This window comes from Trematomus bernacchii, unplaced genomic scaffold, assembly GCF_902827165.1.
Source record: "Trematomus bernacchii unplaced genomic scaffold, fTreBer1.1, whole genome shotgun sequence".
Taxonomy (NCBI): domain Eukaryota; kingdom Metazoa; phylum Chordata; class Actinopteri; order Perciformes; family Nototheniidae; genus Trematomus; species Trematomus bernacchii.
This window is the reverse complement of record NW_022987973.1, coordinates 876,331-893,228: the sequence shown is the minus strand read 5'-3', so window position 1 is coordinate 893,228 and position 16,898 is coordinate 876,331. Positions and strand designations below refer to the sequence as shown.

General features: G+C 39.8%; 2 protein-coding genes across 2 annotated transcripts in view; one reads left to right on the top strand and one right to left on the bottom strand.

Annotated features, from left to right (window-relative positions):
* Positions 1 to 157, bottom strand: part of igdcc4 (immunoglobulin superfamily, DCC subclass, member 4) — a 46,829-nt gene extending 46,672 nt beyond the window's left edge. Inside the window, exon 1 of the mRNA XM_034116779.1 lies at positions 90 to 157. Coding sequence (XP_033972670.1) covers positions 90 to 156 — 67 coding nt within the window. The 5' untranslated portion in view covers position 157. The remainder of the gene's footprint in view (positions 1 to 89) is intronic.
* An 8,865-nt stretch (positions 158 to 9,022) lies between these two features.
* LOC117471668 (secretory carrier-associated membrane protein 5-like) lies at positions 9,023 to 16,157 on the top strand. Its single transcript, XM_034116836.1, has 7 exons — positions 9,023 to 9,126; positions 9,588 to 9,645; positions 9,729 to 9,848; positions 11,205 to 11,361; positions 12,484 to 12,585; positions 13,323 to 13,440; positions 15,017 to 16,157. Exons 2-7 carry the CDS (start codon positions 9,639 to 9,641, stop codon positions 15,194 to 15,196), a joined length of 684 nt encoding a protein of 227 aa, XP_033972727.1. The 5' UTR covers positions 9,023 to 9,126; positions 9,588 to 9,638; the 3' UTR covers positions 15,197 to 16,157.
* The last annotated feature ends 741 nt before the right edge of the window (positions 16,158 to 16,898 follow it).

Below are 16,898 nucleotides of genomic sequence, written 5' to 3'. Positions count from 1 at the left end.
AACTGCACTTCAGTGTAATGTGAGTGGCCCGCTGCCTCACACATGCACTCCACTGAAAAACATGCAGATGAGTAAAGTGAGCGCTTTACCTTGCTTGGATGGACCACAAAACAGCGAAAGAAGACAGAACAGCCAAATTGTACTCTCCACCGCCATGTACAGCCTTTGATTTCCTCCAGTGGGGTAGCAATACGTCTATACAACCAGCTATACCGTTATAGCGACATGCATATGTTGGAATCCGCTTTTGTCTCCGGCGGTGCGTAAAGGACTCTCTGTGAATGTTTAGGTTTCTTTGGTGAGCAGTCCACTGGCTTTAACAACAATTAGCTTGCATTAGTCGGGGGAGAGCCGTCGTGTCTCTCGGCGCTTCAACGCCATGTTGCGAACGAATGTTAAGTGTGTGTTAGCTGCTGGTCCACACACACATGTACGCGCACACGCACGTTCACCAGACACTGGCTGGCTGGCTGTGGCTGGTCGTCGCTGGAGTCCTGAAAAGCTGTCGGTGATTCTAACACACCCCTTCTTCCTCCTTTTTTTGTTCAACTCCATGCTTCCCACCAACACTTGGGAGATTCATTCAGAGCGAATAGGTTGTAGAAACACTTGCAATACCAAATCTGTCAAAATATATTTTACCCCAGGCGCCCTCTCTCTGTGTCTGGAATGATGCATTTGTTAGGGATCTCTGCTATAGCAAAGCGAAATGCGGAGAATGGTCTGGCAAAACAGTAATCTCTGTAAGGACAGCAAATGTGTTGCCCTGAATGAACCCAATGTTGCCCACATGGTCACATCCAGATGCACATGTTCCGGTGAAAACGTGTTCTAATAACGCTCTACACTCATTCATTTAAATCATGTAATAAAGATGTTGTTTGTTTTCCTAAATGTGTACCTAAGTGTGTGAGCATGCACCTTTTAAAAACATGGGGTATTGCATTGTAAGCATTACTGCATGAATGCTTGTGTGTAATAAAGCAGGTCTGGGTAAAAATGGAGAGTATGAAAGGCACATGTGCACAGGCAGGAGGAGGTAAGGGAGGAGGAGGTGGTGGTGGAAATGAGGGGTGGGGGGGGGGGGGGGGTGGTGGTGGTGTGCATCCCAATCAATCAACCAGCCCGCCTCCTGCACTGAGTGCTGAGGGACCCACTGACTTTTGCACATAGCGGGAGCCAGCTGGAGCCCAGCCTTCCCAGAGCAGACAAAGACTCGCCTCGTGCAGCACTCTCAGCATCACTGACACCAGCAGCATCCCCACATTCACCAGCACACAAGCATACAGCATGAGAGAAAAACCCCACAAGCTTTAATAGATATGGCTATACAGCAGTCTATGTGTGTATCAAAGCTGCTACTTGTAACGCGGTAATGAACACATCATTGTTCTTTGAAGTTCCAAAGAGCGATGTACACCTTTTGATGCAACATCTTCTCATAAATTGCCTCTTTGGAATGAAAGAATGTCTATTATAGAGTAGTTTTGAAGCATTCAACTCAAGTGAAAATTGTGTGCTTTCAAATACAGCCTCCTTTTTCGTTTTTCAATCTGGGTTTATAGCATGTAGGAGTAAAAAGCTATATATTGTCTGCACCATAGAGAAGAAAGACAGGCAATCATTAAAGTCAGTAATGAAGGAGTTCCCTTTGGTATTAATATCTTGTCCACACAGATTTCTCTTCTCATCGTTTTCTTTTAATGCTGATATGAGATTGATTTGAGCCGATGAAATGAAATGAGATGGATGCATTTCCCAGGTGTCTGATTAAAGCAAATGTCCAGGCCATTGGATTATGTGATTGCATTGGAAAACTAATAGCATTTCTGTGTCCTCTGTGATTGTGGTCAAGCTGTAATTTCCCCGCTTCTCCTTTTTTCCCCTTGCCAGCACCCATAAAATAATGAACACAAACTACCAGCTGCTCGCAAATCACTCGACAAAAGTGCTATGATCTGAAAGCACAAACCATCTACGAGAAATAGCTTTAGTTCAGTTTGGATATAAAAAGTTGACACTATTTGATGGAGTTTTGGCTGTGAGCCTCTATCCATCACATGTTTTATCTCTGTGTGTGTGTGTGTGTGTGTGTGTGTGTGTGTGTGTGTGTGTGTGTGTGTGTGTGTGTGTGTGTGTGTGTGTGTGTGTGTGTGTGTGTGTGTGCGTGTGCGTGTGTGTGTGTGTGTGTGACATGACTACAATGTTAAGCTAAGTTTGTAATCTAGTGCCAGCAGTCCATAAAACAGAAGTTAAATTACTTGAGTCCCGTCAGAACCCCAGAAGCTGACCCGGTGGAGGGTACGACCTGCTCCGAGCTATGTTCTTAATTATGAGTAACCCGATTCCCCTAAACCACAATCCCACAGAACATGCTGCAGCAACAGTTGAAACCCCATCTGCAATTCGTTACCCCCAATAGATATTGCTGGGTCTATGGTGATAAGATTGGTTGCACTGTGATTGAACAGCAGCCTCTCATTACCATATTTAAAGCTGGTTTGTAGCTACAAGATAAAAAACAATGTGCTCTCTCTATGAATTGCATGACTTCGTTCCAACAGGCACTGCTTTCTTTTCACAAAGAAGGGAAGCCACGATAGCCAAATATGGAGCAGGCCAAGAGCTGAGAAAATTATTTACACAACTGATGCTCTGCCCACAGAGACCAATTAGGATAGTAAACTTGTCTGGCTTCAAACAGCAAGAGGTTTTAGTAGTTTCTCTTGGCATTGAGCAGTAGATTGGTGTTGCTGTTTTTCTTTGAAAGCAAATTAGATTTTCATACGTCAAAAGATATTGTAATTGGTTGGCGAAGAGCTGAGCAACTCGGTTTCAGAAAATGACCATCTGAGTAAGTGTTGTATTTTCAGTGAGATAAAACACTTAATAAAAAAATGTCTGCATGAGATGAGATTTATCAAGAGAATTGTTGAATCAAATGAAGATGTGCAATCTGCCACCAATGGGGATTACAGATCTTTCAACACAACATTACTTCCTCCTGGCAACCTAGCTGAGGCTGATCAGACCTCAGCCTGTGTCCATATGGCTACTTATTTCCCCACAGATCTACTCTCTTGAGCCACAAATGTGATTTCACGGGTCGAATCGAGGGTCTAAGGACAGAGGGTGTTGTAGCTGTAGAGATTGTAAAGACCATTGAGGCCAATTTGACATGGCTATTCTTTGCTGTATCATGTTGCATCAAGCTCAAATCTTGAAGCACCTTTAGCCACCTTGCCTTTATTAATCAATCAGTGCAGTATTGAATTTGATCAGCTTTCTATCAAAGCCATCATCCAAGCAACCCTCCCAGGAGACTGTTTGCTGAAAGTACAGCATGATGACTTGCCTAGAGGATTGGACACAGAATGATTTCTGTTTTCAAGGTGTTGACTGTGATATGCTGAGGGAATTTGAGCTGAGGTCTCTTGCAGGGGCCAATATTCCTGCAGGCTGATGCAGATGGTTTCTGAAGTTACTTTTAGGACCTTCACCAACAGTATCACCTCTCACCACTCTTTTAGGGCCTTGGGGGCGCAACTCAGGAAAGCCTCTATAGGGTTCAACGTTTCAGGCACAGCAGGCATGCTGGTGTCTAAGCTTTGCCTCATGTGTGGAGAATTAAGAAACTGGGAAGCATGTTGGACCCTTTCTGGACATGGAACTTGATGCGTTGGGGATCAGCTTTCAACAGCTAAGCCAATCCCACCATTCATCCAAGTCTTCATTTTGATTACAGCTTTGGCCACAGTCAAGTTAATCACTCTATGTAGTGCAACACCTCCCTAATTTGTGTCACCTTGAAGGTAACTTTCAAAGATCTGAGTGGCATTCCCAGATTGTTATGCTCATAGAGTGTTATCTTCTGTTGTAAGAACCTTTTTCTCTCTCCAGAAAAAGAGCACTGTCGACTGGCACACAATGAGTGGTCACAGTATTCTGGGCCGAACAACGACATGCTGGTCCTCTGCTCTCAGCCAACTCTCCAAGTCAATGAAGGTGGATGGGAGGGTTGATGCATCCTTCACGGTTGTGTCAAACACCTTGCCATGGCTCTTCAGCTGCTTTTTCTGTGATTGTTTGGATGCTAACTCCAATGCAAAAAAGGTGTCGTTCACCTGTTCTCTCTTCAGCACCAGCTTTCCTGACATGGCTGGTTTGAAATTCACCAGGATCCACTCCATCAGCTTTTCCAGTCCCTGAAGTATCTGCAATCAACTCGGTGGTGTTACTTGAGATGGTGCACCCTGTGACTATCCCAAATTGTAGCTTGTGCCTGATGTCACTGCTCCAGATGAGGCTCTTATTCTGACATTATCAGCGTGGAGATTTCAGCTTCTGCTGGGTGCATGCTGTTTTGTCAATGTAATCATTACCAGCTTGATATACGAACTGCATGTAAAAACTCACTTGCTTTTTCAAAAGACCTACAATTATTTATTTTTGATTTGATTTTGTCATTCCAAACACAGAGTATGTTATATTTTTTTACCAACTGTAGTTCAAATCTGTTCTGGTATCTTTCACACCAATAGCACATTAAGAGAGCTGTCTAATGATGATAACACACTTATTGATCATAACCACCATTCTTGAAGAGCACATACTGTGTGCTAAGTGAAACATACATGAAAGTGCCATTAGATCAGACGAGTGTATTTAACCCAAAGTGACAATGTTAAAATAATTATATTGATTATGAGGTCCATTAGCCAGCCTCTGGAGCAAGGATTATAAAATGTTGATCAAAGGCAAAATTGATAAATATAATGTACCATAACTTGTAAGCATGTTATGTACTTATTAAGGGGTGATACAGAATTATTAGAAAAACATGTAAATATAGTCTTTATGCCTTATGTTTGATTTCCTAGCATGTCATAGAGCTGGAAAGGAACATCTCACTGATTAAAACGCTCACTTTCAATACTGTCATCCTAACAGCGGGGGGGCTTCCGTTTTGAGGTTAAGTGCTGGATGATAGAGAAATCATTGTGGGTGTGTGGCAGTCAGTCACTGCTCTAATTATGGCCCAGTGAAATGTGTGAATGGCGCTTAGCTGAAATTCTGTTTCTTTTTTATTAATATTTGGCCTATTAATCCATGAACCTTCCAATTTCAAGTGTTAGAAGGACTGAGAAAACAATCATTTTCTGTTATTCTGTTCAATTAAACGTAAGAGAGTTGTAATCAAATAGCTTGTGATTTAAAAATGTTTATAGTAATGACCAAATCCCAAGTGCAGCTTTTTAAGGAAGTGGTATGAAATGAAAGCAGTGGGATCTTGGCTATAATAAGAAATAATATGTCGCCTTTTCCTCTTCCCCTCTGGTTTGTGTCTTTGTGCCATGAGTGTGACATGCTTGACTCTGAGAGACTTGTATATTTGAATACTGAGTACATTAGCCTCTGTGGTGGCTGTCTTTCATCTTCCTCTAGGTCAGAGACACACAGCTCAATCTGACCAAAGTGTCTCCTCAAAATGCAAGGAAACACCACAGACTGACAGACAGATAGAACAGTGCCCCCTGCTGGAGGTGTTGAGGAATTACCACAGAAGGTCCACGCACCAGCATACATCATTCATGCAACTTGTGACCTGAATGCTGATCAATCCCAGTGCACAAAGGAATATATACATCATTGGGGAAATACAAAAAGTGTTTGTGTGTACACTTGTATTTTGAAGCTTTGCCAGCAAATTGTTAAAGCTTTTATGCTAATAAAGTTAATTTGAATTTGAATTGAGGGGAATTGTATTTTAATGCAGATTTCTTTAATACGTTTTCTTCAGATTGCCTTTATTCTGACAATTTAAAAGTGAAATAAACCTTTATGTAGATAACACTTTGTGGGTGCGATTTCCAGCTGGGAGAAATCAAGTACTGGGAAATGTTTGGTGAACAAACACTGTATGCTACGGTCCATGGTGCATGTTTGGATATGTAAATGAGGTTTGTGTATGATTGCCTTGCCACAATGTTATTCCACCTTCTTCCACTGGAGGGGTGCCCCCCACATGCTTGGTCTGCAGGAAAGGGTCTCCATAGAAACCAAGACAACGGTGGCACATAGGCTCAGAGTGCGAGTGGGCAAATGTTTTTTCTTCAGGAGGACAATGGCAGTAGGGCGCACTGGCGCTGGGCCGACAGTGAGAGCATCAAGCAGAGACATTTAGTGTTGAACAACGGACTCTTATTTATCTCATTTTAAATGCATTTACACCCAATAATTGAGATAAATATTTGTATTCAATACAAAACAAGTAGACTAATGTGTCTGTCTGTCTATGTGTGTGTGTGCGTGTGCGTGTGCGTGTGCGTGTGTGTGTGGTGTAGCAACTCTAAATTAAACTGACAAAATGTTTTTCCAAATGTTTGTTTTGTCAAATCTGGATAATAACCACATATCTTTAACAGATACATCTACTTTTAAACCAGTTTAAATATAAAATATGTGAAATATTTAGTGATGTATGCATTATTCTAGGCCCTAGGGTTAATTGCAAAGACAGTAAACAGAACATGAATTTTCACTGATCCAAGGAAGTATAATGCCCCCCGAGTAAATAACATACTGTATCTGGCTGTAATGTTGAATAAACGTTGATGCTAACATGTCAGGCCCGTCCCCACACTTCATTTCCTGTTTTCTATTCTTTGTCTTCTTAATTTCTTCCTCTCATGCCTCTCATTCTCTCACTGTCTCACCAGACACTTAATATCCTGCCTTCTGTCTACATCCCATCCAGGATGGTGACTAAGCACGCAGCAAAGAGGACTCAGAAAAGATCCATTGTGTTGCATCAATAGCGGCTTGGGAAAGCTCATGGGGGAAATCTGATTTTGCCATTCTAATCTATGCAGATTGAAGCACTGTTGGTGAGCTGAAGAGGGAGGGAGACAGTGGGCTCTGTAAATACAGAGTAGGACCATTACTCTCTGAAAGAAGCAGCCCTTGTCCTAATTAGCTCAAAAAGTAGATCTGAATATCAGCTGGAAATTGCAAGGCGTTGAGGAAAGGAGCTCGTCTCAATGGTGCTGTTAATGGCGGCTTTGTTTGGTGTAGAGATGAGAGGCAGAATGAGAGAACGAGTGCAGAAAGACAAACAAAGATGCAAGAGACCACTTATAGCCAACTCATCTGTAGATTTCTGTATATGCCATGGTGGCCTGCATAGAATAAGCTGTCAAGAATAAGTTGTTAGCCTGTCTAGACTGAAACTCTGCCTAATAAATATTAATGGAGAGAAAAGATGAGAGGCTGGCTGAAGTGACAGTTTGAGGTAAAGGCCAGCTTCAGCTTGTCATATCCAGTGGCCTTGATTTGACGTGTGATAACGATTGATTTAAGAAAGACATTAAACTAACTCTTCAGTTCCTGCAGACTCTGATCACATTATGATAAGGATCATACTTAGCACATACATTGCACTGCTGAATCACTGGTATAGGTGAATTGAAGTGACAGCCCTGATTAGACGATCTGTATACAAACATTGAGCCTATAATTAAAAGCCGTACATTTTAATAAATAAGCAATATTTGTTATGATAACTAAATGTGATTGGCAGACAATACCTAGGATAAAATTGGGCTCTGCAAACCTGCAACAGGTATATACTGACAGCAATCACACACGCTTTACAAATTCATTCCTTCATTTATGAGTAATTCCATCATTCAAGAAGGAGTAATCTCCAGTATTAGTCAACACCTGAATGCCTCCCCTGCTCACTTGTGTGGTAAGTAAAAATCAATGACTAATCATCTTGCTACAATTTTCACAACACGGTCGTAGAACATAAACACTTTTTGCCAATTATTTTTATTTTCCATATATAAATATATAATAGTGGCCTACTACTACTGCAACTACTACTTTTACTACTCATAATAATACTAATAATTATCCTTATTTATAATATTATATTCATACAACAGGTCAGTTTAGTTTTACCGGCACAGCACAACTAGTTCATAGTAATCAGAAAAATGTATTACTTACTTACTTGATAGACCAAAAATGTAGTATTTCGGTCAGCACAAACTCAAGTAATATATTCAGGTTATGGTCGATGGCTTGGGTATTTAAAATAATGACGTCCCTGTACCATGTTGGGGGTGGTATAACTTTGCAAAGCGTTTTACGTCTAGTCTATTCGTTGATTAAATCGATTATATAGATGATATTTGATGTGATGTTTGACACCAAAAGTATTTATTTTGTACAAACATTTTTATTGCATTTATCAGTTTCTTGAATGAAAATGAAAATGTATTTTAAACAACCTTAATGCCATGTGACTTAATGACTAAAAACTAATGCAGCATTGTAAAACTAGAAACGTAAATGTCTTCCATATTGTATGACCTAATATCTCCAAATCAATGCATAATGTTGTATGACTACACTCACTGGATTAATAGGAAACTTGTTTTGTCCTACTTGGTGTGTCCTACTCTTCCAGTGGAGTAAAAACAATGGTGCATGGATTTGGAGAGTCACAAGTGATGGAAGCACAAGTGTTTTAAAACCCAATAACTGCTATTTTTTTTATTGGAATATCTTTCTACGATTGAGCACATTAGCAAAGATGTATTTATAATAGTATTGGTTTAGTGTCAATGAAATGGTCATTTTTTGTGACGGTCCCTAAGTGAGACCCGGTCGTTAAGAGCGATGTTAGCTGACAGTTCGGTGTGAAACTGAGTAAAAACATGAATGAGGAATATCCAACCTTAAACTAACTTCACCGAGGTGCAATGGGGTTGGTAGTTTGCACTTTATCTCCACATTGTTTACTACCAACCGTGGGACGGGTTCAGCACCATGGACAGAGAGCGAAACAGTGATTGGGTAAACAAACAACGTCAAGGATTAGAGTAATCCGCCTATTGGTCTGAATCAAAGTGACAGCCGATTCACGCACGGTGATTGGTCGAGAGTCACATAATATTTATTGCTCCGTTCATACTGTGCAGAAGAAAGTATTATGTTAGTGTTATAGTTTGCTTGCAGATATCGTCCGACTGGCAGTAGAGCTCTATTCACCGCGCAGCTGAAGCTTTTATTGGAGACTGCGCACTTTGAGGAGAGACACTCTGCTCTCTCGAGGAGGTAAGAAGATTACGTTTCCCGTGGAATCCGTAATTCCTTCCTATGATGGCCAGCTCTCTGTCAAAATATACAACGAACATATACAGCGAATACTGTCGCCTCATTTCAACCAGAGGAGTGTCGTTTACGCGTGATAGCAACAAGCGTGTGTGTGTCCCGTGGTGTGTGTGTGTGTGTTTCAGTGAAACCGGAAGAATTCTGTTGTTAAAATCGTATCACCACTAGGGAGACGTTTTCTGGAGGGCTCACACATTAAATCCCCCGGTCTGTATGGCGACGCTTAGCTAACAGCACCCTCTGTCTTTTTCCATATAACACGGGTGTATGTATTTCTAGTAAAAGTGTAATGGTCCAACACCTATGACATGCATATGAAATATTTGTTCTATGGGGCATACAAGGTCTGCAGATATAAACAGAAATAACTAAATCCTAATCTCCAGTTTCTCTCTATTTAACAGGCTTTGACAGGACAGAAAGAGTGACTCTAAACAACTCCACACGTTATCTACATGGCAGGTCAGTTATTATACACAATGATCTACTGGGAAATAATTGAGCGAATACTTTATGTCTAACCATTGTGCAATTATTTGTGACAGAGCCCAACTTCCCCCCACTGCCGGGGTTTATTCCACTCAAGCCATGCTTCTACCAGGACTTTGATGAGATCCCCGAGCAGCACCGCAGCCTGTGCAAGAAAATGTACCACCTGTGGATGTGTGAGTGGCTTAAAGTGATGTCGTAGTGTTTAAATACTGGTGTGGGATTTCCTGATACATTACCCAGGCAAAATAAGCTTACATTTGAACTATAATACATTAAAACAACTTTTTTCTACAGAGGCTACCTGACTCTCCAATATAAAAAGCCACTTGTATCCACTAGGTGCAATAAACTGTCCTTTCCTCTGTGGTTAACTCATGATAAGAACTTTGTTACAGAAGGGCAATGGTTTACAAGGGTCCCTTTGGTCCAAATATCTTTTTTTTTATTGCAGAAGGCTGTGTTATCCTGACTGGTTTATTTGCTAATGAGTCATGGCGCTGACCAGATGGCCTTGGTTTGAGCAGAGCAGTTAACATTGAAATTGTGTTAAACAATTTTTGCCAGAAGCACTTTCATCAAAGTTTATTACACCATAAACAAGCCGTACAATGATGTTTGTGATATTGCTCTGGTCGGGAAGCTCCCTGTTGGTCCATGAAGGCAGAGTGCAGCGAGAGTCAAATAATTTAAAGCTGCTGCAACTTTTACACCGGTGCAATGTCGCTGGCAGAAAGGCAATATACAGTAGAGTAACATGAAGATAATGAAAACAAAAATAAACCTGGGGTGTCCATGAAGGTTGCAAATGATTATAGCCAAACATAGACAAGTGTGTTTCAATATATCTGTATGATCCATCTCATTTAGACTCTGTTCATTCTACAGGTGACCCCTTTTTGGTAAATGATAAATATAAGCAGGTATTCAAACTTGGATTTGCTTTTACTCTCTTTCTATCTGAGGCACTTTCTCTGTAAGCATGGCATGTCAATTGCTTGTCATATTTGAGTGTTATTCAGCATGAGCTTCTTTCCTTCTTCATTCTGAGCATTGTCTTTCTTGTGTCTAAATGATTTGAAGCCAACCATATTTTTTCTGTTATAAATTTGAGAAACTGAACTGAGCTCCTAAATAGCTGTCATGTTGCAGCTGTGTTTGGCCTCATCATTCTCTTGTTAAGCACCCTCTTTTCTCTTGAACCAACATTTGAAGCCGATTGGCCTTATTTGGTACTTTAGATAAGAAAGATGGGACCAAAGCACATAGCTCCAATTAGATTTAAGTGCAACTTAAGCGGGGAGTACTGTAGTCTCATAACATTACTGAGAATTTATAGAAAAAAGGCGCCTGCAAAAAGGCTATTCAGGGAACACGAGCCATTTTGTGGCAAGCATCGCAATTACATATTTCACAGTTAATGCAGGCCGCCTTCATATCCTCACATCAAACTCTTTCCTGCATGTGCATGTCCGTGTACTCAATAGATGTGTTTGTGTTGCACCTAATACACATTCTGTTTGGTCTCACAGTGAACAGTCTTACTCTTGCGGTGAATCTCCTTGGCTGCTTTGCATGGATGTTTGGTGGAGGTGGCGTGACCAACTTTGGGCTGGCTATCATCTGGCTCATCATGTTCACCCCCTGCTCCTATGTCTGCTGGTTCAGGCCCATCTACAAGGCCTTCAAGTAAGTCAAAAATGAAGTACTGATATTAAAAAATATAGTTTAGTCCATGCCTCAGCTGTATCTCGTTATACAGGTGTGTTTCGTGTAGCTGTTATTTACGGGCACAGTTGTTTAAAGAACAAAGCAACACAGTATTAACTTAATAAATAACACACAAACCATAGTAATGTTGGACTATTGTGTTAAATTGCAATAGAAGGTATTAAGGTATTTAGGCATGAAATACAATTCGGCTTTTGTGTGTTTTAATTTATCATTGACAATATAATATAGACCAAGTGACATTTTGTAGATGGTAGATGTGTCCTGCTTAGTATTTCTATGAATATTGCTGCAGCCCTTTAATATGGCGTTTGGGTTTTCCTCCTACTTCACTTTTTTGGTTGCTTAAAACATTACATATGTTAGATCAGAGCACTACTACCGATATTTCCATCTTTGCCATGTAAGAAAATAATTTTTCCTAATAAAACAAATGTTTCTCTGAATGTTTGCAAAGTCATTGTGGCTGCATAATGTAGGATCATCTTGTGCAGTGGTCCATTATGGATGGAAGCTTTAAGATCATTCTCTGAAAGTGTTGAGTGGCAGCAGAAATAAATGATCCAATCATTTTCCAGAGACAGAAGTGCACCCGGAACATCTTCTCTCTCCGTGCACTGAAGGGCAGCGTAACATAACTTTACCTTCTGAGCCAGGGACAGACAATGCTCTGTCTAGTGAAGTCCTGATACAAAATGTGGGTCTTACCTTTCACTTTGGTGAAGATTAAACCAGACTGTGAGAATGCCAAGGCAGGGCAAGAAGACCACAGTCCAGCAAAAGTCTTTCCATGGCTGTGTCATCACGAAAGAAATGCAGATGTGGGAGAATACCATGATTATAGAGTAGAATAAATAAATCATGACTTCCTGTGAAAACACTTTAACACGATCAGCGCATACAAATACAAGATAACCTGTTGCTCCATAATGGAGGAGGAGGCCTTTGTGGTGCTGAGTGGCATTTATCACACTGTGGGCTTGGATGTCATCAAACTATCACACGAGATACGATGTAGCAGTGATTCATTTTTGTAAACTTGTGCAAATATTTCTTGATCATTCTGGGTTTCTTTCTTAGGACTGAGAGCTCCTTCAACTACATGCAGTTCTTTTTTGTTTTCATGGCCCAAGTGGGCATCAGCATCATCCAAAGCATTGGCATCCCTGGATGGGGAGTATGGTAAGAGACATTATAAGAATATTTTTAAGAATGTATTTTGTTTAAATGACTACCATTATCAATCTTTCTTTCAAATTATTTCTTTGTATGTTGAGTCTCGTTTTTAAAAATGAACATGTAGCAAGTAAGATCAAATATATTCTCAAATAAGTAATTACAATGAATAAATCAACTGTGTAATGCAACTCAAGCACCAGAGCTGTGATTCATTCACTGTTATGCATTAATGAACGAAAGGAATGAGAGGTTGTTTTAATATCATTAGAAAATCTACTTTTCAAGGACACATTCTGAGCTTAAGCAGTTAGTCTTTCTTTTAAAGACTTTGTTCGCCGCTTTCATTAAGATGACACTGATGGAACATCAGAGATGGCCCTCATATAACTTTAACGAGAGTCCTGTTATCAGATTTTGAGAGGCCGTTAAAGGGATCCTCAAAATGTCACCTCACTCATGATGATCAGAAATTAATATTATGACAGCCTCCATAAAGTTTATAAATGTCACCATGTGCAGCTAGGTATTCTCTCGTATGAGCTATAACACTTTGGAACTTTATATGGCAGTAGTTAAAGTCCACACAAATTAGTGGCATTTAACATCCAGATGTTCAGCGGTGGTGTCATGATGAGAGACACCAGACAAACCAATAACATATAATCATGCCTTGTTGTATTCATAAAGAAAATATTTATTTGTAATGACATTCTGTTAATGGTCATCTCTCTCTTTTTCAGCGGTTGGTTGGCTACCATCTCCTTCTTCTCCTATAATATTCTGATTGCTCTGGTCATGTTGGTCCCCACCATCATGTTCACTGCAGTCGCCTCACTGTCCTTCATTGCCCTCACCAGGGTAAGGATTCAAATTGTGCATTCCTGCAAAGCGAGATTTAGACCGGCAATTTATAAGAGTACATTTGCTGTCCTATAGTTTGAGTAATATATGTAATATCAGTCAGCATTTTTAAGGTTTACAATTATTTAATGCCAGAATCCCAATATATCATTTGCTGTACCAAATCATGTTTCCCTTAATGTACTGCGGGAAAAAGATTTTAGGAAATACAGTTGCATTACTCTAATGCACATGAGGTAATAAACTAAAATAATGGAAACAGCTAATCTTCCACACATGAAGCCGTGTTATTAATACATTTTGAAACCCACTTTCAAAGTTATCATTACCACAGTTTTGAATTCCAATATATCATTTGCCGTACCAAAACATGACCCAGTAGGAAATACAGAAAAAAAAACCTGAGATAATAACATTAACTAAACTAACCAAAACCACTAATCTTCCTCACATGAAGTTGATACTTTTAAAACCCACTTTCAAAAGTCATTATCATCCAACTTTTCAATTGTTTGTTATTTTCTTTACCAAAACAACATTCCCCTTTTCACTGAGTTAATACAGTTGCATATCTCTAAATAACCCCTGACATAAACTATAATAACTAAATCCTTAACCATCAACACATGAAGCTGTGTTGATAATAACTTTTAAAACCCACTTTCAAAAGTTATTATCATCCAACTTTGCTATTCTAGTATATTATTTGCTGTACCTAAAAACATTTCCTCTTAAAATAATATTTACCGAGTAGTTAATACAATTGCATATCTCTATATAACCCCTGAGATAAAACATTAACCATGGTAACTAAAACCATTAACCATCCACACATGAAGCTGTGTTGATTTGTAAACCCACTATGACAAGTTATTATCAACCACATTTTGAAATACAATATATTATTTGCTGTATGTAAAAATGTTTCCCTTACGAGATTTACTGAGCTGGAAAAACAGTTGCACGATTTAAAAAAACTCTGAGATACAAACTTAAAGGTCACCTATTATGCAAAATCCACATTTTCCTGTCTTTTCCTGACACATCAGCATGTGTCCCCTCTCTGTAAAGAGATTCTGAAAGTTTCAGGAAAAAAGATTTGCTCACTTTTTGTCCTGATCCATTTATATAAAAACCTGTCTGAAAATCAGCTGATCAGATTTTGGCCACTTTATGATGTCATGATTTTTTGTCTTGTGTAACCATTAGCCAATCACCAACCAAGGTAACCCCCCCCCCCCCACCTTATCACCTGAATCTCCTCCTAGAGCACCATTGTGTTCTTTTTAACCAAATATCTCTCAGAGGGGCGTGGGGAGGGGCTCCTTATTTTCATCTAAAGTAACAGACAGAGAATCAGCACTTTTGAAACAGGGCTGAAACAGAGGGGATTATGGGATGCTACATTGATCTGTTTGGTGTTTGGAGGCAAACACTTCAGAGACATGTTTTGATATATCTGAGACCTATAATATATTGATGAAAAACAGTATAATAGGGGACCTTTAAAATAACTAAAAACACTAACCTCCTGTGTTGATATTAACTTGTGAAACCCTTACCCCCCATTCAGATCCATAACTTCTACCGTGGCGGTGGGGGCAGCATGTCCAAAGCTCAGGAGGAGTGGACCACAGGGGCCTGGAAGAACCCCCACGTCCAGGCGGCGGCGCAGCAGGCGGTGGTGGGGGCCGCTACCGGAGGCATGCAGGAGCAGCACCCGAGCCCACAGTACAACGTCAACCAGGTGTAGAGGTGTCAAAGAGATACGTGACAGTTATGCCAACATTTAAACAACAGGGTTAGGGATATGTTGTCATTCCCCACGATAGTTTTGGTTATTAAATGGAAAACAATTGCATATTTTGACATCCAGTTTTACATAAAGGATACATCACGGATGATTTCAAGCAATTTCATCATTTTGCAAAACAAATCTCTCTGTGTGAAGCTGTTTTGTACCTTCCCGTGTTTAAGGGCACGCGGATTGGTTTTCTTCTGTTGTGAGGTTGGAATGAAAGTAGTTTTGAATGTTTGTTACTTTAGAGGCTCCATGAGAGCTGTGTGCTGATGTTCTTTGTGTTGACGTGTTGTTTTAGCCATTTTGACAAAAGAAAGCAAAATTATATTTTTGATGTACAATAACTTTGTGATGATAAAGATCTTTATTTAGTATTTATTTAGTTATAGTGCACTATGTGAGAGATAAAGATGATATGTTTTCAAGTGACTTGTTTTTTAATTCAAGGGCTTACCAAAGATCCCATGTAGCAATGCTGATTGACATAATGCTAATGTATGTGACCTCAGCATTGTTTCATCATATTTCTATAGAATGAATGTTTGCACTGGTTGTTGTGTTAAAAATAACTGTATCTGTATCAAAGTCAGACAGTTTTGTTGCAAGATATCACCTCGAAGTGAATATCAACAGAAATGTCAATTTACCTTTGAGTTGACTCTCTGATGTACTTCCTGTTGGACATTGGTGGACACTGAAAACATCAGATATGTATCACAGAAAAATAACATCAGTGTTAATGGTTCTATGCAAATTCAGCAGAAAACCAATTAACTATCTGACCAATGGGCTGTTTCAGCTCAAGCTTGAACTGAATGTACTTTTTAAAAGTTATTTCTTTCCTGCATTTTGGCTGTTTGACCACTGAGAGGCGCTGATGGTTTTGGTATGAAATAAAAACATGTACAGATTACCTTCATTCATCCTTCACGGATCGTAGTCTGCATTTATGACGGTCCCTTCTATTTCCTATTTTCTTTAACGCTGTCTCTTTTTTCTCACTCTCTCCTCGACCCTCACACTACATTTGTTTTTTTAAATCAAGGAAATCACAACTACTCATACCAACAGACATCATGAACTGTGTTCATTTGTGCTGTTTTAAATGTATTCTGCTTCAAATTGACACAGCTGTATGTTTTTTTTAAAAGTGGCTGTCTTTTTGAAAAGAGGGTGAAAAACTTGCTCAATGGCACCTCAAGGACAGTCTTAAATGAATGGCAGATAATCGCACACTCACTCCTAACACCAGTCCCATTTAATTTATGATACCATAGTAAGGTGATATCTTTTAAAAGATAACAACATGAAGTAACAATTGCTTGTATCTTCTGTTTAGGGGAGGGTGATTTGACAAGCTAACATCAGGTTAAGTTAATGGATATCCCAAAATGTGTTATTCAATCATTTTGCCAAAATCCATCCATCCATCTTCTCCCGCTTATCCGTGGTCGGGTCGCGGGGGTAGCAGTTCCAGCAGAGAGCCCCAAACTTTCCTTTCCCTGGCCACATCAACCAGCTCTGACTGGGGGATGCCAAGGCGCTCCCAGGCCAGCGAAGAGATATAATCCCTCCACATTTTGCCAACATAAGTGAGTTTTTTTTTTATCATCTATTCTGCTCTAAATAGATAGATTGTGTTTTTCATTCTTAG

Excerpts from the sequence above, each read along its gene's own strand:
- LOC117471668 (XM_034116836.1), top strand. Across the intron at positions 12,586-13,322 it reads ATCCCTGGATGGGGAGTATG|CGGTTGGTTGGCTACCATCT; the intron begins GTAAGAGACATT and ends TCTCTTTTTCAG. Across the intron at positions 13,441-15,016 it reads CCTTCATTGCCCTCACCAGG|ATCCATAACTTCTACCGTGG; the intron begins GTAAGGATTCAA and ends CCCCCCATTCAG.